The sequence below is a fragment of the Liolophura sinensis genome, chromosome 1, assembly GCF_032854445.1.
Source record: "Liolophura sinensis isolate JHLJ2023 chromosome 1, CUHK_Ljap_v2, whole genome shotgun sequence".
Taxonomy (NCBI): Eukaryota; Metazoa; Mollusca; class Polyplacophora; order Chitonida; family Chitonidae; genus Liolophura; species Liolophura sinensis.
The window spans coordinates 31,746,700-31,773,064 of record NC_088295.1 but is presented as its reverse complement, the minus strand read 5'-3'; the positions used below and the strand labels follow the sequence as shown (position 1 = coordinate 31,773,064).

General features: G+C 38.1%; 1 protein-coding gene across 1 annotated transcript in view; it reads left to right on the top strand.

Moving 5' to 3' along the window:
* The window catches only part of LOC135477596 (uncharacterized), a 28,328-nt gene extending 11,094 nt beyond the window's left edge, over positions 1-17,234 (top strand). The window contains exons 5-15 of the mRNA XM_064757796.1: positions 447-789; positions 3,492-3,642; positions 4,486-4,600; positions 5,153-5,260; positions 5,837-5,959; positions 6,540-6,797; positions 10,290-10,433; positions 11,568-11,756; positions 12,164-12,286; positions 12,588-12,659; positions 17,199-17,234. Of these exons, the coding sequence (XP_064613866.1) occupies positions 447-789; positions 3,492-3,642; positions 4,486-4,600; positions 5,153-5,260; positions 5,837-5,959; positions 6,540-6,797; positions 10,290-10,433; positions 11,568-11,756; positions 12,164-12,286; positions 12,588-12,659; positions 17,199-17,234 (1,662 nt within the window). The remainder of the gene's footprint in view (positions 1-446; positions 790-3,491; positions 3,643-4,485; positions 4,601-5,152; positions 5,261-5,836; positions 5,960-6,539; positions 6,798-10,289; positions 10,434-11,567; positions 11,757-12,163; positions 12,287-12,587; positions 12,660-17,198) is intronic.
* The last annotated feature ends 9,131 nt before the right edge of the window (positions 17,235-26,365 follow it).

Genomic DNA, 26,365 nt, shown 5'->3' with positions numbered 1-26,365 from the left:
ACCCGTATCAGTATAATGGCTCGGGCGGGGCAGTTTACTTGCCTTCGGTCAGGCGTCTGAGTGAAGCAGCACTAAATAAAAGAGCGGTAGAAATCCGTCCTGCAACAAGGAGACACATTACATGCACTCTAAGGATTCCTTCGTCGTCATATGACTGAAAAATAGTTAAGAACGATTTTAAACCTCAGCCACTCACTCACTCACTCATAATATAGTAACCAGTGAATTAACAAAGCATACACAATACATGTTACCACTGATTAAACATAGCTTACACAACATAGTAACCAATGATTTAATCCAGTACACACAATATAAGTAATCACTAATTTAATACAGCTTACACAACACGTATGTATCCACTGATTAACGCACGTAACTGATGAAATTCGGCCTGTATGTCACTTTACCTCATTTACGATTTCATTCTGTTTCATTCATGAAAGGCATACAAGCAGAAATTGTACGGTTCTAAGATCGTGTGGTTGATCACTGGTTGGCTGGAGGAGGACTGGTGGGTGCACATCGATAACACGACGGGCATTGATTGTACAGTGAGCCAGTTAAAGGAGGCTATCGAGGGTCATTTCGCCATCAGAACCATCTACCTGAACCCGAAAGAGGAGGCAGGAGTGGCAGGCCTCACTGCTTCAGAGTTCCAACGTGCTTATTACAACAAAACCAATCACCAGGTCTTCTTCGGTGACATCAAGGCGTCTCTGAGCTATGACTGCACATGGGCTATTGCTTTAGCGCTAAACGATACCTTAACAAATCTTACTAATGGGAGTAAGTTCAAGTTTGGAAAAGCTCAAGCAGGGTTAGAATTTCTGCGAACTAATATAGACGATTTATAATGCAATCACCGTGTAAATAAATGTCAAAGCTTTGAGGGAAATTGTTACTTGGCATGCCGTAATGTATGTCATATATAATCCGATTTCGAATTCCTTGTCTTGAAGTTGTGGCGAGAACATGTTTAAATTTACGGCACTGTTACATTTTGTCATTACGAGGGAAAAAACATTTAAATGAGAAATAAAACATTTGATGTTTTATGACAAAGTTTCGCCTTTAATATGCTTACAAACAAGTTTAATTTTGAGTTTAAGCAGGTTTGTTAAATACAACAACCACTTAGCCGAAATGCATGTGTTTTACTGTTTCTGTTCTCGTGAACTCTATAAGTCAGGTTTTCTTCCTCTCTTTTAGTTTCTCTTAAACATAATGTTTTTAATAATTATCCTGCCAAAGGTTATATTCTGGTTAGGTATTAATCAACATACATTAGTTATAATACTTACGTTTTTGCATTATTTTCATCACCGAATACAAATATATAAAAAGGCTAAGTTCCTATAAATAGGGGTAAAACCTGAACTCCTATAAACAAACACTTCATTTTGTATCTTTCAGGTAGCGGGCTTGGTTTAGAAAACTTCACATACACCAACGATGAAATAGGCCTGCTGAATTTTAAGCACATGAAACAGATTAACTTTCAAGGAATCCGAGGACCAACTTTCTTTGATTCCAGTGGTGACCCGGAAACGCTTATGTCACTGGACAGAGTTCAAGGTCAGTTGATGAGATAGGTGCCTACTGTATTCGGGTGCCATCATAATGTACAACTTTTTGCCCATGTCACAACGTTTTGTCAAATGGGATTCGGGAATGAAATGAAACAGAATTTTGGTATTCGTAGGGAATGCCGTTTTAAAGAACAAGCGCATTCATTACCTGTAGAAAAGAATTCATGTTCGCTAAACGATGAAAATAGCATAGCCTTATTTTCTATGATATTCATCCCACATCAAAGGACAGTCTTCACGTGAAAGCGAAAGCTTTGTGACGTCATTATTATTTAACACAATACACAATTTTTCCACTTGTAGACACTTCACTTTCTAAGGTCCTTTGCAATTCATGTAGATTGTGTGAAGTCGATGAAATGAAGGATTGTTGAGGAAATCGAAGGACATGCATACAAATATATGCGTCATGGTTATATTTAAAGGAGACTCACCGTCGCCTGAATCCACAACTTTTACAGGCAGGTAATGCCTGGAGTCGCTATAAATGTTATTTTTTAGCCCATATATATACTTTTGGTTCTTGCATTTTAATTCTAATCCGAATTCGAATTTCTATCTTGATCTAAATTAGAATATAAACACTGTGATGAAAATATAGACCATATTTCTGGTCTTTTCAGCGGGGATTCGTGAAACCATTGGCTTGTACAACCCTGCGGCTACTAACGCCAGTAAGATAGAATGGTACCCATCACCTTTGCTCACCTGGTCAGGTACGTTATATATGTCTACTGTTATAACCTAAACAAAGACAATCAGTCAATGCTTCAAACCTTTGTGTGACAGTGACACTTGTTTGACTCTAAATAACATTTACTTAACCAATCAGCATTGTGTTTATTAATGATTTACATTGTCGGGAATATGAGTTACTGTACTGTAAATAGATAAAGCTTTCATTGTTGAATCAAAAAACTCTGCGAGGGAAACATAATGAACAAAGTGAACATTTATGGTCAAATCCTGTGGCTCATCAACATGTGTTTATATATGTCTTCACATTAAAAAGGAATGAATAAATGATTGTTGTTAACGCTACTTCGGCAATATTGCAGCCAAATCGTGGCGAGAACATGTTTAAACAGCACTTTTTCGATGAGACGAAAACATTCAAAATCAAATAAAAGGTAGATGGACATGTTTATAACCAGTAGGAAAACTCGAAAACCTCAGTTATTAGTAACTATGGAAAACCACAATATTTGAAATATGTAATGAGTGAAAGTGTATAATTACTAGAATGACAGATAACACAGCACTTTTTCGATTAGAGCATTCAAAATCAAATAAAAGGTAAATGTACATGTTTATAGCCATTAGGAAAACTCGAAAACCTCAGTTATTAATAACTATGGAAAACTACAATATTTGAAATATGTAATGAGTAAAAGTGTATAATTACTAGAATGACAGATAACACAGCATAGTGACACAGTAAGATAAAGTTTACACAGTACAGTGGCACAGTGAAATACAATTTACACAGGATACTGACTCAGTGAGATACAGCTTACATAGCACAGTTACGCGGTGAGATACAGTTTACACAGTACAGTGACTGTAAGATACAGCTTACAAAGCATAGTTACGCAGTGGTATACAGTTTACACAGCATAGTGACGCAGTGAAATACAACTTACACTGTATAGTGACTCACACAATATAGCTTACACATTATAGTGACCCAGTCAAACAATTTAAAGTTGACTGCCTAGAACTTTTGCCAAACAGTAATAAAGTGTACACCGTCAACCAGAGTATGTTTGTTTCCAAATTAGTTATCGCCTTGTAGCCACATTATAAAAAGATAGTCACTTAGTATTATGCTGATGTGAGCGTCAAGTTCTGACTAATGTGCTGATGTTGGCCCAATAACTATGTAGTATCATGTTGCAGCTGGTCGACCACCCCGCGATTCCGTAGAGGTTATAGTGAAGGTTCAGCTTGTGTCTCCTGTTCTATTCGCCGTCTTCTGTCTCTTGGCTGCCATTGGAATTATTCTTGGGATGTCATTTCTTGCCTTTAATCAATACTTCAAAGACCAAAGGTAAATATGAACCCGAATAATAGGAATAAATTACTTTTATATGAAATACGCCTTGATCTGAATACATGAAAAGCAAAATGCTTGTTGTCAGTGGCATTCACTTCGAAAAAGAGAATTCTGCTTCAATGCCGGATCTTCAGACTTGACCAGTTAGTAACTCTGGTTCTGCCCCTCCTGGCGCCATGATTTGGTGCGCTGGCTGAGTCAACAGGTATGACCTCTTTATGGCAGTGAGTGAGCACTACTGCTATGGTGGTACTGACTCCGGTCTGCAACAAAGAGACGGCGTGAGTACATGACCAAAATAATGGTGAAAGCATTAGATACAACAAATCAGTACGTTTATTTTATCTTCTAGTCGAAGACATTTTATGTATTGTAGTTTTTGATTAAATAAGTTGCAGTCAGTATAACAGCTCCGACTTGATTCATCGCCAAATGTCTGTTGAAGAAGTATTTTATCTTGTATGCAATGGGTTATTATTTCTGTTGTAAAAATGACAGCTGACTAACATAAAACGGTGTTCCCCGGTTTCATTCGAATAGTTTCAGAAAGTGAAATGCAATTTGCTGAAAACCAGCCTTTCTTTTATACGTTTTGTATCCATGCACTTATTTTATCACCTTGGCTAAATCAGAATCAATCGATCTATGGATGAACGATAATGGCATTCCAAGAAATAAATCAGGCATATTGTACGACAAATATGAGCCAAGAAGTAGTTTGATCTGTATTAACGGGTTATCCGAAACATCTGCAAGACTACAGTTTGACGATTAACCTTAACATTTGATCGACCTCGCATATTTATTTCAAATTAGGCTCTCCGTATTTATTTTCAGGATTATCAAGATGTCTTCGCCTCGGCTCAATAACGTTATATTAATAGGATGTACAGTGATCTATGCTACAGTCTTTTTCGAAGATATTAATGGTCAGGTCGCACAGATGTGCTGGGTAAGCTACGTATATCTACTGCCTGAAAAATCGTTGAAAACTCCGTATATGAATATGAACAAATGTAGTTCACGTGTTGGAAAATTGGGAAATACGGTCTCCCCATTACTTATAACACATTTAGAGTTATGGTGTCTTTGGTGCTTTCATCGGCAGATTTCATCGATTTTTGAGATCTTTTCTTTTTTTGTATGCGTTTATTAGGCCAAGCTTTTAATCAAAGTCATGCCATGACAGTTTGCTTCAAACTCATTGCTGATTACAACCAGGAATTCTAAAGGCAAAGAGATACATGTATCCCGGAAATGAAACATGTTGCTTGTACAGAACGTATGATACACATGAAACGGACCTCTCACATGGCCGGAAACCAGTTCTGTTCTTTTAAAAAATCCACACAAAGGAATATATCACCACACGCGCCATTGTACAATTAATATCCGCTCCGTTAATCTGGACTTGTAACCTTAATTGAAGTCCCATTGTGTACTTTTCACTTTATGTTCACTTGTTTATGATTCATCTATTGTGGTAAATTTCTCTTTCCGATAGATTAAAACCCTCTTTCTGTTGACTGGATTTTCCCTCACCTTTGGTGGTCTATTTTCCAAGACCTGGCGTGTATATGTTATCTTCACAAACCCAAAACTAGAACGAAAGGTAAAGTGTGTATCTTTTGCGAAATTTCAGATTTATATATATTCAGGTTTTTATGGGTTTTTGGGGGCGTAATGTTTGTCATTCTTCTACTTATGACCTGTATGTTGCCGTCACATCAAAACCGCGAGGTTGTCCTTTTGACCTCGTGCGGTATACTCGTTAGTTTTACATTTAGCTCCACTCCAAATACTCTCGGTACCCTCTCGCGAATCCATAATTAACATTCATCAATAATGATTGCAAAACTAATACGGCTACATGTACATCCACCTGTACATCACTTTCTTTCTCATCGCCTGGATTTAGCTAAGTTTAAGATTTCCGCTCAAAACTTCCTAGTCGCGACAGTGAGGTCAAGTATAGTGAGCGGTTAATGCTTTGTTAGGGAGTGTACCTTTGCAAATATCATTTTCATATTTCAGGTTTCAAGTTTCATGCATGTCGAGAAAATCCACAGAAAGTGGCTTAGATTTATCCCGAATTACGAATGGAAATAAATTATGAAAAAATTCTTAATCACAGGCTGAAAGTTATTTAGTTAACCCGATAATACTTTCCGCCACTATTTACTTATAGGTTGTAACAGACCGGAAGTTGTTTGGAATGGTAGCAGCACTTCTTGCCGTCAACATGTCTGTTTTTGTCGCATGGGAATGCGTGGACCCTCAGCAAAAACGAGGCTACAATAACACTCCAGAGGTACAATTTTTATCCTGTGACTTTGAAAGAAAAACACAGTAACTGATATTTACTGTTAACTTCTGCTTTTAGATCAGAGTAATAAAATACACTATGAAATCTTCTCGAAAACAAGCTGACGGAGTTTAACATTATGTATTTGAAAACAATATTCTATAAACTGCATTTATTTACAATAATAGTGACGTCCATCTTATCGATGTGTAGAGCTTGTGTTGTTAGGTGTCACTGAGGAAAAGCAATTTAGGTAGCGAGTATGACTGATCTTACAGATAGCTGAATATAAACGAGAAGTCAAAAGAAACACCTTATAGTCAATACAACATACAGTACTTGATTTACTGACTGTCGGTTTGTGGCGTGACAAATACAGGGTAGAACCCTCAAGTAACTCTCAAATGAACCGGGAGCTGTCCTGAGGAAATCGGGTAGACCGAATAAAACCCCGAGGAAACGTGGTAAACCTGGCTGAGCCTTGAGTAAATGGCAGGTGGGGGAGGGGTGTTTCTTTGGAAGAATGTGGTAAACTTGGCGGAGCCTTGAGTAAATGGCAGGTGGGGGAGGGGTGTTTGTTTGGAAGAATGTGGTAAACTTGGCGGAGGCTAGAGGAAATGGCAGATGGGGAGGGGTGTTTGTTTGGAAGAATGTGGTAAACTTGGCGGAGCCTGGAGGAAATGGAAGTGGGGGAGGGGTGTTTGTTCGGAAGAATGTGGTAAACTTGGCGGAGCCTGGAGGAAATGGCAGGTGGGGAGGGGTGTTTGTTCGGAAGAATGTGGTAAACTTGGCGGAGCCTGGAGGAAATGGCAGGTGGGGAGGGGTGTTTGTTCGGAAGAATGTGGTAAACTTGGCGGAGCCTGGAGGAAATCCATCGCTAACTGACCTCTTTCATAATTTATTTTGGTCGTTGAAAAGATTTGCATGTATTGGAAGTTGTTCGCTGTGACTAAGCCAGTTTGGAGGTTTGAGGTGCGCCAACTTAACATACCGAAGACAGTGACCGTTGAAAAGATTGGTGTCATTATTTTCATTTGTAAAACATTTGGAAGCTAAGGTTGAAACCCGGCTCGAGCAGCTAATGATCACAGCCATATAGCCTCTGCTTGACGCTATCAGGTAAGCCAGCTCAAAATAAATGACTTGTCAAAAGACCTTTAAAATGTTGTTAAACAACTGGAAGTTGCAAGTAGAAGTGAACCAACTCAACGCTGAAATATCAGAAGTGAAAATAGATTGAAATCATCTGATGAACAACAACAAGAACTGAAGTCGGAAAATGTATGTTTGCGGGAGAAAGCTGAGCAGTATAGCCGTCGGAACTGTTTGCGGGTAAACGGACTTCGACTTCACCAGAGTCCACCGACGATGCAGTATTAGGATAGCTAAAAGCATCAATGTTACATTGAGTAAAGAAGATATATCCAGGTCGCACTTTATAGGTTCGCCAGAGATACGCCAGATTATTGTAAGATTTGTATCTTACAGAAAACGGTCTGAGCTGATCTCCGCGAGAAGGCTACTGAAAAGGGACCATCCAGGAGTGTACATTAATGAGGACTTAACTCGATTGCGACATGGTTTATTTAAAAATCTACTTCAATGGAAGAAAGAGGGTCGGGTGTTCGCTGCCTGGTCTTATGACGGCAACTTATTCTACCGCAAGACTGAGCATGGCCAGAAATATCAAGTGTTAAAGGAAAATGACCTAGCCGGCCTGTAATTTCCTCCCCACAAATCTTCGCGCTACGCTGAACACTGTAGCTTTAAACACCACGAATTTCCTAAGCACACCTTACTTCTGTCTTGGCATGTCGCTTTGTGATTCTCAGTGATGTAAGGTTACAATCATCAGAACAGCCTGTGCAATCCATGCGGTGCTATCTTTTCCCGTGCTCTCCGTGCTCCAAGCTTTTCACCACCTTGCTCCTGTCTGTTTGTGCGATAGGCTGTGCAGAAGTAATTTGCATGTCTGCACTTCCACGACTTTCAGCAGCCGGCTACAAATTGTTCCCTCCATAGATACGTGCACATAGATAAAAGCCAGTACAATTGCCCTTGCATGTGTATCAATAGCCTCTATTATAAATTTACTGGCTCTCCTAATTATCCTTTTCCCAATTATGATTTCAAGTACATGTATATCGGTACATTTGTGCGCTGTGTTCATATGCTCTGCGACTATTTTTCTGTATATTGTACCTTAAATATTCTGGTAAATGATAAACCAAGAGCATGTAAAGGACACATATGGGATTTTAAATGTGCTGACTTAATACAGCTTCAGTCAATTATCTCTACCACTCCCTGGGAAGCCGTGTGTGACATATTCGAAGATATAGATGATAAACTGTATGTTGGGAACAATCTTGTTTATCTTGTTGTGCGGAAGCAATACCAAATAAGCAAGTAACAATACGACCAAGCTATAAACCATGGATGGCAAATGATGTTCGTTATAAATTACGAAAAAGAAATGGATGTTTTAAAAAATTTAAGAGGACTAAGTCAGAGGAAGACAGATTTCGATTTTATATATCTAGGTGTGAAGCTAATACCAGTAAGAGAAAAGCAATATTAAGATATGGTGAAAAACTAAAGGGAAAACTTTCTAATCCCAATTTAGATACCAATTCTTATTGGTCTATAATGATATCTTTGCTGGGTTCAAAAGCGAAACCACCTATCCCTACTTTAATCGTTAACGATAGAAATGTATCAAGTGATACTGAGAAAGCTAATGAGCTCGTTAGATTTTTTGTAAGCCATTCAACTCTTCCGTCAGTAATACCAGTTTTACCACCATTCACCTATTATACTGCTGAACGCCTTAATTGTATACAAACAAGTGAAAGGGAAGTAGTTGATTTTCTGTCCAAACTAAATATTAGAAAAACTTCTGGTGCTGATGGAATTAGTAATTTCATGCTCAGAAATACAGCGGAAAATATAGCACTTTACCTCACTAAGCTATTTAATTTCTCACTTCAGTCAGGAGTCTTTCCAACAGCTTGGAAACTGTCTAGAGTATGCCCTGTCTTTAAAAAGGGAGACAGACATGATGTCAAGTTACAGACCAGTTTCTCTACATCCCGCTCTCTCTAAAGTCCTAGAAAAAGTAGTATATAAGCACCTGTATGAATATTGTATTAACCATAACCTTCTAATATCGAATAATTCTGAATTTAAACATGGCGACTCGACTATATGTCAGTTAACTAAAATTGTACACGATGTATACAGAAGTCTGGATAACGGTAATGATACGTGTTTAGTTTTCCTAGATGTAAGCAAGGCTTTTGATAAAGTCTGGCATGAGGGTCTTTTGTTTAAATTGAGACCGTTGGGTGTTGGGGACCCATTACTGACATGGATAAAGAATTATTTATCTGATAGAAGAATTAAAGTTTGTTTAAACGGAGTAGATTCAGACATATATTCTATCCAAAGTGGAGTTCCATAAGGCTCCGTTCAAGGACCGCTTCTTTTCCTGATTTTTGTAAATCACATAAATGTGAACATTGAATGTAATATCAATATTTTTGCTGATGACACATTTTTGTCCGAAGAGATGACTGAGTTTATTACATCTGAAAATAAAATAAATTGAGATCTAGGTCGCTTGTCACAATAGGCCAAACAGTATATATAAATCTTCCGTCTTCCCGAAAACAACTAAGGACTGGAATAATTTACCTAACCATATTCGCTATTCTTCAATTAAAGAACTTCAAAAATTTCTATCTCCATCAATTATTACTACGTCTAGTGATTTAATGTCGTTATATAATGACTTTAGCAACTTTTCATCTGTCCAGCACTGCAGAATGAGAATGGGACTCAACGCTCTTCGGGCAGACCTTTTAAAGTATAATATTATCGAAGATACTACTTGCCATTACTGTAATGATACATGTGAAGATACCTTTCATTATTTTTTTATTTGCTTTCAATTTGCCACCCATAAGAAGCACATGCTACATACTCTCACACAAATTACTTCACCCGTTGTAAATTATTCTGTTTTTATTCCACAATGTTCACGATATATATGTAATATACTTTTGTTTGGCTCTAAATATCTAAATTACGAAGACAATTAACTTGTTTTTCAATGTGTGCATAAATTTATCAATGATACAGAAAGGTTTAATGACACACGCATTTATAGCCCATTCCTTACAGACAGATCACTGCTGATATGAGTTTGATAATGCGAATGACACACACCTTGTTGTTCAGACAGACCTCACAGATTGATTTAGTCCACGTATATCCATCCTGGCCTGTTTAACTGCTTTCCGATATGGAACTGATTGGACTTATTGTCCGTTAGATTGCAGATAACGGCGACACCGTCTACCAGCCTCAAATAAACAGATGTGAATCACAGTATCAACTGTACTTCCTCGGGGTACTCTACGCTATTCAAGGCATTCTCCTTTTGTTCGGCTCTTTTTTGGCCTGGGAGACAAGGAAGGTTAGTCTGTCTTTTAGCAAATTGTTTCTCGAACATACAGAATGGCCACTGTTTATACTCAATTGAGCAAATATTTGCGAATTATGGTGTGTAAGTATATTACATCATACTTGTTGGCTTCAATAAAACTTGTCATATGCAAATGTATTTAGTTTGCACGTTATTGAATGGCGATTCGTGAACAATGGCCTGAATATAATTCTGATGTATCCGAATTTATTTAATACTTAAACTCTGCAGAAAAAGTGTATAGAGAAAGATACATTGAACAGTTTATCAATACTCTGGATATAATCGTCCATCAACAGATTGTGCAATGATTGTATTAGTGATGTTTACAGTTCCACACTGCACCCTCCGTGGACGTGTTTTAGTTTACTATTGAAGATGACGTTGCCGGCTTGTAATTTGTTGAATAATACAAACATAGGAGGAAATAAAAATCTGGAAATAATCTAGAATAAACAATCAACCTTCGGCAAGTGATTTAAGATATTATCATGTGCATATCTGTACCTCCTGAGTGGGAAAGTACTGTGCCAAAGGTCCGTTATTTATCCTGGGCACCCCAGTATCCTGTTTACCCCTGGGCATCCCGGTTTCCTGTTTACCCCGGGCATCCCAGTTTCCTGTTTTCGCCGGCATCCCAGTTTCCTGTTTACCCTGGGCATCCCAGTTTCCTGATTACACTGGACATTCTAGTTTCCTGTTTACCCTGGGCATCCCAGCTTCCTGTTTACCCCAGGCATCCCAATTTCCTATTTACCCTGGGCATTCCAGTTCCCTGTTTACCTTTGGCATCCCAGTTTTCTGTTTACCCTGGGCATCCCAGTTTCCTGTTTACCCTGGGCATCCCAGTTTCCTGTTTACCCTGGTCATCCCAGTTTCCTGTTTATCCTGGGCATCCCAGTTTCCTGTTTACCCTGGGCATCCCAGTTTCCTGTTTAACCTAGGCATCCCAGTTTCTTGTTTACTCCTGGCATCCCAGTTTCCTGATTACCCTGGGCATTCCAGTTTCTTGTTTACCCTGGGCATCCCAGTTCCCTTCACCCATAAAACTGATCTCCAATGTATAAGTGAAAAATTAACTAAATTAACTTGGCATGAAATAAATAAATAAATTTAATCCTTCAGGTTAAGCTACAAGCTCTGAACGACTCCCACTACATCGGTATGAGTATCTACAATGTGGTGGTGCTCAGTCTTCTCGCTGTCCTCGTGTCTGTGTTTGTGGATGAGAACGTGAACTTGTTGTTTGGACTGCTATCCGGAATCACAGTATTCGGTACCACAGCCACTCAGTGTCTTGTCTTCGTCCCAAAGGTAACATGTTCAGTTTCTTGGGGGAAGGAAGGGGGGGGGGGGGGGGTGTTGTAGGTGGATGTATTAGTATATCTGCTCCATTACGTACCGCCCATGAATTTAGGTATGCCTCTTAATTAAATCATCATTCAGGGCAATGCTGTGTGTTTTTAGTGTCATCGACAGGGGGATATGCCAGCGGTAGACCATTCAACATTGATGTACGGGAAATATTGATTTATAAATTTGAAATTTTGAGAATGGAACTATTGTGGTCATTTTCATTTTATACTTTGTTTTCCTTGTTGCCACTTTGTTAGTTAAGTTGGTTTACTTAAAAGGAACCAGGATGTCTCATTTACTCACCATAAACCTGGACCGCCATATTGGTGGCTAGTATAACTTTGATTGTTACTTTCTCTTTTAAGATTATGTATTTCAAAGAGAGCCGCACGGGGCCGATGGATGACCATGTGTCAAAGGTTTCGACTCTGCCAACGACCACATCATTGGACCAGCGCCTGAACGACCTACAGAAGCAGAACCGGGAGGTATTAACCATACTTCGGGATTTTCTCAGCTAGAATTAGGTTGTATAACAAGAGGGAAACAATTTGCTGCATGATCTGTTGAGAATGGAGTCTTGTGCATGAAAATGTGAGAATTATACACCCACCGAAAAAGGTATCACAGAACAGAGTCACGTAGTATGAATATGGTGTTGAGTGGTATGCTTGGCCCTCAGGTCATCTTTACAGATGCTGTCGTATTAAAAATCAAACTTTCTATTTTCAAAATGATTGCTTTTATTTTTGCCGAAGATAACTGGTTGAATTTCCCTGCCCTTTGCAGAAACTAGTGTTGATCGAGCAGTTACGAAGGCAACTCAAGATGGCACAAGAACGCATCGTGAACGTTAGTCCGGTAAACCCGTGAAGAGAGGGACGAGGGCAATTCAGCTGGCGTGAAGATGGAGAGATGTGGGTAGTTCACGTGACGCTAAATCCACAAAAAATAACAGAGCAGTGTGACCTCTCTGCCCAGAGCAACATTTTTAATGTTGGTTATATGATCCCAGCTATCTTCAAGAGGATAATTTGCTAGCTAGCCATACGTACATTTACAGTGCATTACACCAAACATGTATGGTTCCAGATATAGGTGAATGCATGCCTATAGTTACAGAGAAAGTAGAAAACCTGTGAGACAAATTGTAATCAGTCGAATTTAGCCAGCCTTTTTTTTTAGCAAGACGGGTGACCAGCGAGTGTTCGTCAGTGCCAGAATAAGTGAAACACTTGTCCTGTTCTGTTCTTTGGTATACGTTTAGTCTTAGTACATGTTTTGATTCTAAACGTTGTATGCTGTGTGTACCTTTACACGTTCGTCTCCTAAACTGATATCCAGGATACCAAGACTCATGCTCATCATGATGATCGTAGCAGTTAGGATGTGAAGCCCAAAGTTTCGTTTTGAGCAATGTATCCTATGTATAAGATATTGTTTAGAAACGTGCTAAGCATGGTGACACAGTTTGAAATACTATATAGTTCTGGTGATCACTATAATCTAACAGTCGCAAAGCCAGATGTTATGTGTTGGCTTTTAATATTTTGATTATTGAACATGTGTTTGAATAAATGAATAAATTCAACCGTCATTTAAACTTTCTAATTTCGCCTTGAATTAGTGAAGAAAACAAAGGAAAATTTAGCAGAAGTACAGCATGCAATCGGTGAAAACACAAGCTGATACACAATACACGTCATGCGGCATAAGTTGTAGTGCCCTGACACAGCTGAGCTGCCATTTGTGCACAATGCACTTAGATTTCTTTGCTGTCATCCAGATATATGTCTGCCCTTACATTACATATACCACAATGACATACATTACTGGGGGCGTCCGTGCGTAACAGTTGAGTTCAAAAGAATAACTGCAAAAGTATAAGCTAATAAAAAGACCGGAACCATATTTAACACAGTGTCAACTTTACCAAGAAGCAGTAATTTGATTGGGGTTTAACTCCACATCGGCAGTATTTCCGGCAAAATTAGCGGACAAAATGTAATATCCTACCTTGAGCCTCGTTATTGAAGTTTCAGTCTAACTATGCAAAAATATTCGTTCCTAAGTGTTGATTTTGTCTAAGGAGTGTGACTCTTGTACAGGAGGCTTGCTTGCTTAGGTAAGTAAAATTATTTTGTAAGTAGAAAACTATAGGGTGTCTTCACAGTGTGGTGTTTAGGGTCATTCATGTCTAACCGTCAACCAGCCGCTGGATTTAACCTACCCCTCGCCTCCCTTATAAGCCACTATACCAACTTCAGTCATACACTACGCCGCTCTTTATATGTCGGCTTTACATCAGTGTCACTAAATCTTTACAAAAAATCTTGAACAACGCCAAGGTCGCTGAATCATGGTGATGTCAGAAAACACAAAAAAAATGTAAACCATTATTTGTAATATCTGATGCACACGCACTTTCTTCTTTTAATGTATGCAAAACATTAACTCTAACGGACATATCTCAAACAGTTAATTTTATTGACAAATATTGAGCATTAGTCCGCGTGAGGACATCGGTGGTGAAGCTAAACAAGCCAACGTGCTCGTGGTCTATTGGTAGCAGTGGTGTAAAGCGATGTAAGAAGTATGCCCAGGGGGTGGAGAATTATCCATGCATGAGAGAGCTTATTTCCATCATAATATATGCTATACGTAACTAAGCAAGCGTAGCTGTCTTGTTTTGATGTCGAGTTAATAGTACTTGACAGGAGTTGATCAGGTTTATGTCCCAGTTTGGTCGCTCATTCTCAAATACACACAATCAGGTATGATTCACGTACATTCTGAACTATTTTCACATACACATATCCTGTTTGTTAAAATATGCACGTCAAAGATGAGACGCAGGTGTGCTTAAGTCAAGAATAAAAAACTGAATTGAACTGAACTTAAGCACTAACCAGGGCCACGTCCGTTTTACAATACTTGATCGTTCCGGGGAGGCAGGATTACAAATGAAGTACAGAGAGAACTTATCCAGAAGACATTCTGCTTGTGCCGACAGGAGAGAATGTCGTTACACTATTGCATCATCACAAAGCTTCCGATTTGCTTCATTTAAAGCGAGGCCGTCTACGTTATTGCCCATTTAATGCCTATTACAGAACAGGTCTGGCCCATGTTCTGCACTTCGAAACGAACGGACCTGTACTGAACCACCATGTTCACCCGTACGTACGTTAATATACATGAAGCTCAGCAAAGATCTAAGCTCATAGGTACAGAAGATTACGCCATCAAGCCAAGGACAATCGTAAGCTTTACTGTAATGTAGGGTTAAGCATATAGGATTATTCGCCATGCGTGATGGTTCAAATCACAGATGGGGTTATGATTTGGCTCTCCGTGATAGGCACTAGAATTATTTAAAGTGTTGTGTAGGCATCAATAACATCACAATTAATTTTTAAACTAAACTCAAAGCGGTTTATGTTGATACAATTGACGCACGCATGTGGCCTCCCTGTCTAATGTATAACCACTCCTCTCGTCATCCATGCGCGATGCATGTTGTCTACAGGGGTGATGAACATGGCTTTTAAGTCTGCGGGAAAGACACAAAGGTGACTAGGTTTATCAGATCAGTGCAGAGATCAGTCGTTTTCGTCATGCCATGGAACCATCGCTGCCGGTACACAAGAGAATGTTATATAGAACGAGAAGACACAAATCTGGATTAAGGTAAGTTCGGAAGCTCAATTCAGTCATATACATGTTTGGATTGAACCAATGTGAAGAGTCATAAATATGACCACCAAAAGGACCTTCCGTATAACGTATATTTCTATTTATTTATTTACTGGATTTGTGTTTTACGCCGTACACTTGAATATTATATATTATAGGATAGAGCACACCATTATGGTGTGAGAAAATCAGGTAACCCAAGACCATACGCACACTACTGGAAGACCTTTTTCTGTTTTTTTTTTTTTTTTTTTTTTTTTTTGGTTTTTTTTAGTTCATTCAATGAATTTCGTCATGATTACAATTGATCAAATATTCAAAGCTATTGATTAAAAACCTATTATGGGATGGCAGTGGATCAGTCACATCCTAATTTTTGTCGAGACTTACGCAAAAAGGTATACTGACCTTATAAAGTTTTGTGCTAACATATTAATATAAATTTCATAACTTTAAAGAAAAGTATCTATGTTAAAATAGGAATTGTAACAGATGTGCAATATAAAAGCGTAGAGAGTAAAAGCAGAGAGCGTTCACATTGTGATAGATGGACAATGGTCGAACTATGAAATTGCTAAAAACCTGGCCTCTTTTTACCTAAGTTAGGACTTTATTCTAGTTGTTCAAGTAAATACTTATAGAGTATTAATAGAGATACCCCCTCCAAGCACTACACTTTAAGCAGAAATAGGTAACAAAAAGTGGCAGTGATGTTACTTACAATTGATTTCATTTATTTATTTATCTGATTGGTGATTGATATGCGTAAAACATGCGCATATACCTGCACGTCATTCGTTCGTCAGCAACTTGACAAAGGGTCAATGCTTTTACCCAGGCATACTGGATTCCTCTATCCATAAAACCGACAGCTCTCCTAAGTGAAAAATTCATAAGTTGGACTTAATAAATAAAAAAATAAATACCTATATAACCTCGAATATAGACCCGAAGACGGCGACAGGTTCTACATCTAGAGAATCGAATTTTCACAAGTTTATAGGGAAGATGTTGAAGTACAAGTGCGTTAAGTGTATTAAGCGAGTCTCCCCAGGATTATAGAATTTCCAAGGAACGGTATAAAAGACAAAAATATAATGCCATAGGTAGCATCGTGATGACTGAAAAAAATTATTCATGCACTGATCATTTTAATGAAAGCCTACCCACACGGAGATTGTATGTTCATATTACACTTTAAAGAATTCATCCGCCGAACACTTACAGTCAATCATTTGTACTAATGTGGCTCAATCTTCCCCTGTACGTGGTAACGATCCCAGCAACTAGTGGGTGGTAGAGGATTTCCTCTGGGTTCTACTCGGTTTCCTCCCACCACAATGCCGGCCCCCAACCAATCAAATAGACAAATAAATAATAAATGTAAACAACCCCTTTTATCCCACCTCCCTCCTCCTTTATCCCCTTAATGTCTCTGATCAGTATATTATTCATTTATCGTCAGGTATAAAACGGAATTATAAGATTCACGAGGCGAGAGTCGCACTGCTGGGAGAAATTAAGACATGGGCACGAAATTGACTGTGTCGAAAGAAATTCCGGTATATGGATCCCTCCAAGCCACAGGTAAAAAAGGACACGTTTGTGCGATTTAATAGTTTTACCGAATTAAAGATGGACACTACAGACGAATTGTAAGGTCTTAAGATTAGAATATTAACACAGTATGTTTTTGTTTTTCAGCTGGTGAAGATCCGAGTGGAAGGAAAATTTCCGTGATTCAATGGCTTTTCCCCTCAGGTTTTATGGAGGAGCTTAAAGAGCTAGCAAGACTAGGCTGTTCAGTGGTATGTAACCACCTCTAGCATAAAAAAAAAACATCTCGATACACTTTGCTCCTACTTCTGCCATTTTTGTTAATACGTATAACTTATACTCTAGTACTTTGAAGTACTCTAGCCCACACATTTTGCCCTGGTGGCCCAGACGTTCAAGATGATGTTGATGTTTACTCACTCTCTGGTATTTAAAAAGCATTCAGGCATTTAGAAAGAGTTACTTGCACCTAACCGGGATAGAGAGCAGCAGTGAAGGTATAACGTGATCTTGCAGCTATATGGCTGCAAAATTGCCACCGTGACGTAAATATCATTAGTTACATGGTACTCAGTAATAGGGTAGGGAAATTTATGGTGGCAGTAAGCCTCATATTAGGCGAGGCGTTACTGACAGCATATATTTCCGTACTCTATCACTGAGTAGCCATGTAACAAATTTATTCTGTTTAAGACCTTCGAATTCAGTGCAAAAGACCGAGGTAAAGGCGAAGCGCCTCACTTATTTGACCACTTTTTCCTTAAGCAAACAAAGGGAGATAACCTAGTCAGCAGACATATATAATGTCGGCTGCAGAACACGGGAATATACATGTCCTCCTCGTGACCGAGGCTGTCCAATGAAAAGACAAGTATTTTGTCTGGTACTGAATAAAATAGACTGCAGCACAGAGAATAAAACCAGAGCAGCGGCGACAGTCGGATAGTTGCCAAACGGTGACGTGTAACCGGTGAAATTCTGTTTACCGCAGCTAGGGTTTTATTCTAACTGTTCATGCATATGCTTAAAATTAGCATTTAACGCTCACCTAGAGCCATGAATCAAGCAAAATATGGTAAAACAAGCGCAGAGATCTCAAATGCAATTTACTAGACGTCAATGGTCTAGAAATACTCAAAATGTTGTTATCACACTGTCACTGTCTGTCTTCATATGTTATCTTGTTATGTAATATTTTGATAAACTACCACAGAACATAAAGAGTAAAACCAGGGGAACGACGAAAGTGTGGTAGTTGTCAAATGGTCACACGTAAACGAATACAATCTGTCCTCTTGTCATTTTATCTTACATGGAGTTTGTGTTTTAGTTTAACGCATTGATTTTAACGTATTTATTTTAATGTAAATGTCTAAAAAGTGATAACTTCCACTCTCCTATCGCTATGGTTTAGGCAGAATTACTTTTAAAAAGCCATTGTGATTCGTTCATAACGTGATGATGATACTCTGGTACATGTAACGTTACTGGCGCTTAATACAAGTCGACTCTGGTTTATGCCTGGATGAGACCAGCCAAAAAAAAGCATCAGGTGTCATCTGACTTACATTTTACACGGGCGTATTGATTTTCCCTACTATATTTATGTAGTAAATTTGTCAGATTTAACCTCAAAATAAATATTCCCATATTCCTTGCATACAACGAACAAAATATAGTTTTAACGATATTACCCGTTGTTACTTTTGCAAACGCTCTTGTACGGATGGGACATTGTATAAAGTACAATATCTCCCATATTTAACCACTACCCTTTTCCGTTTTCTATATAGGCTTTGTGCTCCTTCTGCATGTTCTTTATGTCAACTGTATCCGTCATGTTTTGCGGCCATCTTGGACAAAATGAACTTGACGCAGTTGCCCTCCATACATCGGTGAGGTTCTTCCACTTCTGTACAAATTATTGCGGAAGAACTCAAGAATAGGCAAATATGTAGTCAAAATATATTTTCTCACTGAATTCATGCTCATTAAAGTTTTGTCAACGTCAGCATGCATTTTCACGGACTTAACAAACAAAACTTGTGAGGGATAATGCTAGTAAGTTTATTCTTGTAATTCAAATTCTAAATGACAAGTATTGCCAGTGATTTCTAGCATTATTTGTCTTATCTTTGGTTTCATGAAAGGGAAATTAACCGCTGTCTCTTCTTTGGTATCACGTGATGTTATTTTCAGATGTTAAACGTGACAGGAGTTTTCGTGTGCATGGGAATGACAGCCGCGTGCGACATAATATTTTCACAGGTAAGCCGTCAACAACTAATAGCAAAGCCCCAAAAGATTTATTTGTTTATTTGAATGATGTTTTACGCCTTACTCAAGAATATTTCACTTATACGACGGCGGACAACATTATGGTGGGGGGAAACCGGGCAGAGCCCGGTGGAAACCCACGACCATCCGCAGGTTGCTGACAGATCTTACCCAAACGACGATAGATTATTATTATAATATTTTACCTCAAAATGAAGTTTAAAAAATATTTCACTTTTTTCCACACTTGCATGTCCAGAGACATTTTGGCTTTTACTGTAAAATAAGCGATTTGCCTTTTTAGATTTTACTATGATCAGCCTATAAGCAAAACATCTGAAAATCTTTACATAGCCTGTCATTTGTCTCAGCTCATAGACATTTCCTGTGACCATTTGCATGCACTGTGATAGAAACCTAATAGTACTAGTATTGATGTCAGTGTCGACTTCAGGCAGTTGGCGCACAGAATCGGAATGTTAGGGGAATATATCTCCAAAGAAGTAAGTTATTTTATTAACTGTTCTGTACATTGATTTGCAAATTGTGTGTGAAAGTTATACAAACTTCCGAGCCCGGAAAATTTGTGTTATTGAAAGGAAAGTATGCGACATGGAACTGAAAGTCTTTTTACATATAGACGCGTGTGGCCCTTCAAGATAAAATAAATAAAAAATTTCCCTCAGTTGACAAATATCATTCTACATCTGTCACGGGCACCCTTGTCCAACATTTCAAAGTCCGGTCAGGGATTATAGTTCGGCGACTTATCACTTTTATAATACTTCATTTGCACCAAAAAAACATCTTTGTTCCAGGTATTATCATTATAACACTGACGTGTGTTACTTGTTGGGGAGTCCAGCTTTGTTCAGAACCTCTTTTGATCGCAATGCATCAGGATTCCGTCACAAGCAAGTAAGAAGCATGCTGATGGAAAAATCGCATCTTGTGTGTGATGTCTTTATATTAGCATTCATTTGTAGTCTCTTTCATTACTTTGGTTCTTTGATATGACCTTCCAATGGAGGGCCGAAATATATTACCACTGTCTAAATTGTTCATGAACACAAAGGTGTTTTCTTTACTTTCTTTCTTTGAAGAGTCTCTTTGTTAAACTGGTGCAGCGGGATTGTGTATAGCAGTAAAATGTGCTGTTGATAGTTAAACGAAAATTTGAAACCAAAAACTAACATTCTATGCTTAAACGGGTTTCAAAAGCTATTTGAACGGTATTTCACAACCCCTGTCAGTCCGAATCCAGTTCTTCGATAGTTGTGTGAGATAACTTTTGGTGAACAGGCTCTTCCTGGATTTACTTGGCAGTAAATTTAAGGTTACTGCCGTCAAATAGATGTAACAACATTCCAGACATCATAAGATACATATTTAGAAAGTGTTTACACAACATTCTACACATGAAAGCCGCATAGCGCCACCATAGCAGAATTCTATTCCCGCATTGTCACATGGCAATGCCGAGAAGGGAGCCAACGATGCTGCAAAGCGATGCTATGAGAGGATTCTGCGAATCTGTATGAAGTTGTGAAACTCCAGGCAACCTTCATTTCCGACAGATTCGCTACAGATTTTGTTGTAGTGTTAAATGCAATTTATTAGATATTACTGGTCCACAATTACTCAAAATGTTGTGTTGAAATGACATTTTATAAGCAATCGCATAAAAACAAACCCAAAAAAAGTGGGCAGACCTCGGGGACCCACATTCCACCAACATGATCCTTGTTTGAATGCACAGGAAAACATTATGAAAAAATACGACATAAAGACAAAAAGCCAAGGCAGCAACTACAGTGTAATAATTGGTAAATGGTAAAAGGTAACCGGTGAAATCCTGCATCTTTTCAATCTACCTCAGGAAGAGTTTTAACCCACTTAACTATTACATTTTGACCTTCATTTTCCAGACACCTAGCTCATACGGGCATAGCTCATGATTCTGTAATCTTGTGGCAATTCGTTTAGAAATCTTCTTGTTATTCTACGTACAATACAGACATTGTTTATTACTTTCCAGGTAAATTTTGTATTTCAAGTTTGTACGAAGTTTCTTATCTTCCAGGTGAGAAAAAAAGAACGTCATGAAGTGGCCTTGCTTTCGTTTCTGCAAACTAGAATTCTTAGTTATAAATGCAATCAAAATCTAATGAAGTAAAATGCTTGTTTGCATAAATTCAAATGATAAATCTCGATGGTTAAACTGGAGACTTCTAAAGCAGTTCCACTTCAAAAATGCTGTATTTTCCACTTACCAAAAGGACTGTGCCCACAAACTAATCGACAGGCATTTTTCCAACATAAACTAAACTCAGATGGACAATGATGAAAACAAAATGGGGTTTAACATTACACATTAACATGAATAAGCCTGCGTGTATTTTGTACAAACACTTAGCCTCATCATTCAGAATGCTTTCCCTGATTTCACAACCGCATGTTTTCGCAAAATGGAACATCTGGTTCCAAATATCTGGTCCTTGCCGCTGCTACGAGACACACCACGAATTGTCAAGTTTCCTACCTCCATAATGCTATGTTATTTTACGTTGTTCAGAACATCGTGGTCCCAACCGTCATTGTTGGTCTATTAGGGAACGTTGTGAATATCTTGGCACAGTACAAATGTGCGTTCGAGTTTTGGAGCAAGGATCGAAGTAAGAAACTCTGGCTGCAATTAATCAGTATTTATTTCCAATCACAAAATGATCAAACGTCATCATGAATATTTGTAGGTTTTTCCGAATTAATTAAGGATTACCACTGGAGACGCCACAATGGCGTAAATATCATTCAAATACATTTGTAAATAAACATGACTGTAGAACTTGTGAATGACAATAAAGTTCATAAGTGCCTGAGTTCATATCTTCACCCGAAAGATCAAGGCATATTCAGATTAAGGAACTTATATGTACATTGCTAGTTTCCAGCAGAAACCATTCCCGAAGCCTCTTTTGTTCCAGAGGTTCGGCTGTAGCACAGGCACTGTCTTGGATTTTCAGGTGCTTCTCCACAATCAGTTACATTCGGTTTAGTCATGCACGAAAGGAAACTTGTAATGGTAAGAGAATAATCATTAAATACGTAACATATGAAATACCTGAGCTATGAATGTCTTACTATGCATGTTTGAGTATATACAAGCTATGATATACAAAAGTATTACATTTCCAACAGTACTTAATGGATGCCATTTAAGTTGCAAGTTTTAATTTAAATAAACAGTTTTCACATCCTATGAATGGTTTTATCATTCTTCTTGTTTAGTATAACACAAAAAGTTTTATTAAAGCTGCCCGAATAATCTTTTTACTCTTACCAGCGATCTTGTAAGGCAACAACAGCTTTGCGGAATACATCATGTGTAAACTGGAAGGTTATACATGTAAAGTGTTGTCTTGAACAGGCTGGTCGTGGAGATGTTTACAAGACTGGGGTTATTTCCTGAGACTTGTGTTGGCTGACACGGCTCTGCTGCTGACATATTAAGGGAGTCTGTTCCTGAGTGGTAAGTACAGAAAATAAACGGTTTACTGACGCTGAAAACCCAGTGCCATTCTCCTTTTCTCTTTTCAAAATTTCCTCACATTTGTCATTTGCTTGGTTTATCCACAGGTGTCCTGGGCATTGTTGAACACGGGGCCTTGTCAGTTGCGCTATATTCTGAATGGATTTTGTACACGGTGTAGTAAACTGAATATTTACCAATATTGCTACAAAGTCTGTTACTATGCCATTGTTTGCTCATTGCACCTCTTTTTCCGACAGAAGTCAACTCAACTCTCTCCGGCCATACGCGGGAAGGTCTGCCAACCTGCGGATGCTCGTGGTTTTCCCCCAGGCTCTGCCCGGTTTCCTCTCATCATAGTGCTAGCCGACGTCATACAAGTGACATATTCTTGAGTGCGGCGTCAAATAAATCAAATCAAATCAATAAATGAATCAAATGAATTTCTCAATGAAATGAGGTGAATGTTGGGCCAGTCGATTATTACAATCACAATAACATAATTTGATTCACAACAGCCTTTAGTTTGAGGATTTTTGTTAAATTATTTAAGAATTAAAGAAAACATAGTAACAAACCAAAGATGTCATTTCCTTTGTTTTTTTTGTAGATTTCTCATGGTATCTCTATAGCGTGTAGCGTACGGGTGGGACAGAGCCGTGGAGCTGGAAATGTTGATGGAGCAAAGACTGCTTTCCTTGTAGCACTACTTGTCAACTGCAAGCGAAACATTCTTATTTTATGCATTTTCTACTTATTTTTGATAAGGTTATAAGATATGAAATTTTACTTACATGAAGCAGTATTTACGACATTGAAATTGTATGACAATGTTACACAGATGTTGTATTCCTTTGAAATATTTACTTTGAGATTCGTTAATCGAAGATCTTTACGGCGTTAATGCAAACGATTTCCAATCAACAAAAGGCACAATGAATTCAAAATGCAATAATTTTTCTGTTCTGTTGTAGATATCTATTTGATAATGACTGCATTGGTTCAAGCAATTTTCAGGAACGTGATCCCGTTGGCCTTTACAAATAATCAGTAAGAAATGTCACGTTTTAAGAGGTCAGTAGAGATCTCAAAGATAACTTCCCCTCTATTTCAATTGTAACAACGTCGGAAGTGTTATCTGATACCTGGTTGTTTCTTTTCGTCATCCAGCTTTGCGTGTATTGTCAGTTTAAACGTTTGAAAGAAACCAGTAAAATTTCTCCTTTTTTCTGCGATAAATCTGTTTAATAATATGTTTCTTTTTACTGAGCTGTGATACAGCTTGTCTCCGAAGTTGCCATGATGGCGATTACTCGTGTGATAGACATGTTCGTTGTAAGTAATTTCGATGCCGTATCTGAAGCAACCAACTTTTGCTAAAATCAGCTTGTGCATCCAGCTAAGTTTGCACCGTCTCCACAGTGATCTTTTTAAAAAAAATACTATGATAACCGATGAATGTTTTAATTTTTTTTTGTATTTTTAATCATGTAATTGTAGAGCAGTGTAGTATATTAACAAAGGAAATAATTTGATAAAGACGCAATAATACCAGTAGGAACGTGTGTCAAGATTCTGCTATAAATACAGAGTTGTTTCACTTTCTATTCTCAACCTAATTTGCTCGTAGTAAAGTCTAACGTTTTTTGTGTGTGTGTGTTTTTTTGTTGTTGTTTTTTTTTTTTTTTTGATGTACTTCTATTATTTTTATTTATTCACTTTGTGACATCAAAGATTTCACTAATTATGTGTTACACTTGGCCTCTGTTCTAGTCTGTGACTACCGGTGCCCTGGGAGGTTGTGGCTTGCAGTGGATTGGAGGGTTGTTGTCATTCATTGCCTATGGTCTTATTGCAAGTCCATTCATCGTTTATTTTATGCTTTATACACGTTTGGGAGTCATTGGTATGTACAGTCAGATTTGTCTTCATAATAAGTTGGAGATGTACGACAAAAATTAATTAAAATTCCAACGTCATAAATCCCATAATCCTTACAGCGCATGCGCAGCTCACTACTCTCCCTTTACATCACTGCCACCGCTAGACAAGATTGACCTTCGCGACGAAAGTAGCGTCACCACTAGTGTCGTCTGGCGAAACCATTTAATCAAGATTCATCAATAAAGTTGTTTCAGGTGTTTGCTAGAATAATGTTGGCATACATTTGATAAAGAGAACGCATTTGTATAAAGTATTATTAGAAAACAAAGGTAGAGATAGTTTTTGTCTTTCCTGCCTCATCACCGTGACCCCGGTGACACGGCATTGTTAAACAATTTTGTACAAAATTTGCTTTTAATGCCAATGATGTAAAGTTAATGTGCTGTAACGAGTATACATAAATAATTCTATACTTACTACAGCACATGTGTGGCTGTCTATGCTCGCTTTACATAAATGCCACCTTCCCTCGGGCTCTGCCTGGTTTCTCTCCCACCATAATGCTGGCCGCCGTCGTATGAGTGAAATATTCTTGAGTAAGGCGCAAAACACTAATCAGATAAATAAATAAATAATAACTGCCATTCTTACGTTAACGCTGTTATCTTAGCTAAGATGATATACATCTATTCATTTCATTATTTTAACATTTCCACTAATTTTTTTCGAAGACTCCACTTTTCCCCACTGCTGCAGTCACATGTAAAAATTTTCGAAACCGTTTTGTCAAATTTTGTCTGTCTCCATCTCTTGCGCAATGGTTTAATATTACCACGTACTATCAAATTAATAAAAACGGCCCAAATCTTTTTAAAGGAAACCTCTTATGACAGTTAGAGAACATAGTACCAGTAGTAAGTTACACATTTATAATTCAGTATATATAAACGTCTTACATTTTTTACGAATTCTGTGTGAATTGTTTGCTTTAATATGGCGGTATTTTATGCGTGATTTTTTTATTAACGCTAAGGCCATGGAAAAACACGATAAAGAAACAGTGAGTGTGCTGACCGAAGACGGGTATGCGCGTCTTAACCAGGACAATGTGAAAGCGTGTAAAACACATGGCACATCCATGTTGTTCATTTCTATTCAGGGGAGACTATTCCTGCTTCTTAAACGTGTTTAGTCAACATCGCTTGCCCAGAATGATACACTGTATTTAATGGGTAAATCCTGAAAAATTATTTTTTTAATAGTGACAAAATAACCTTATTAATTAACATCTTAATGGAAACATTAGTTAAATCTGGCGACACCATGTCTTGAAGAACTAATACTACAAGAAAAAATGTTTCTATTGAACAAGATGATAAGTTTTGAAGATGTTAGCTGCATGTGTGTTTTCTCGAATATTGCTGATGTCAGCAATGATTACATTACATTCAAGAAGAGTTATGTCCCTTATTTCTTTGTCCACACAGAGAAACCGACTGATGATCAGAGACCAAGCGATACGCTTAATGAATTGATCTCACAGCCTCACCAAAAAAGTATTATTTGTACGAAGGAGAAAGTGCTTCTTCTCTCGAAAACCTTACTGGCTGTGCTAGTGTCGCTG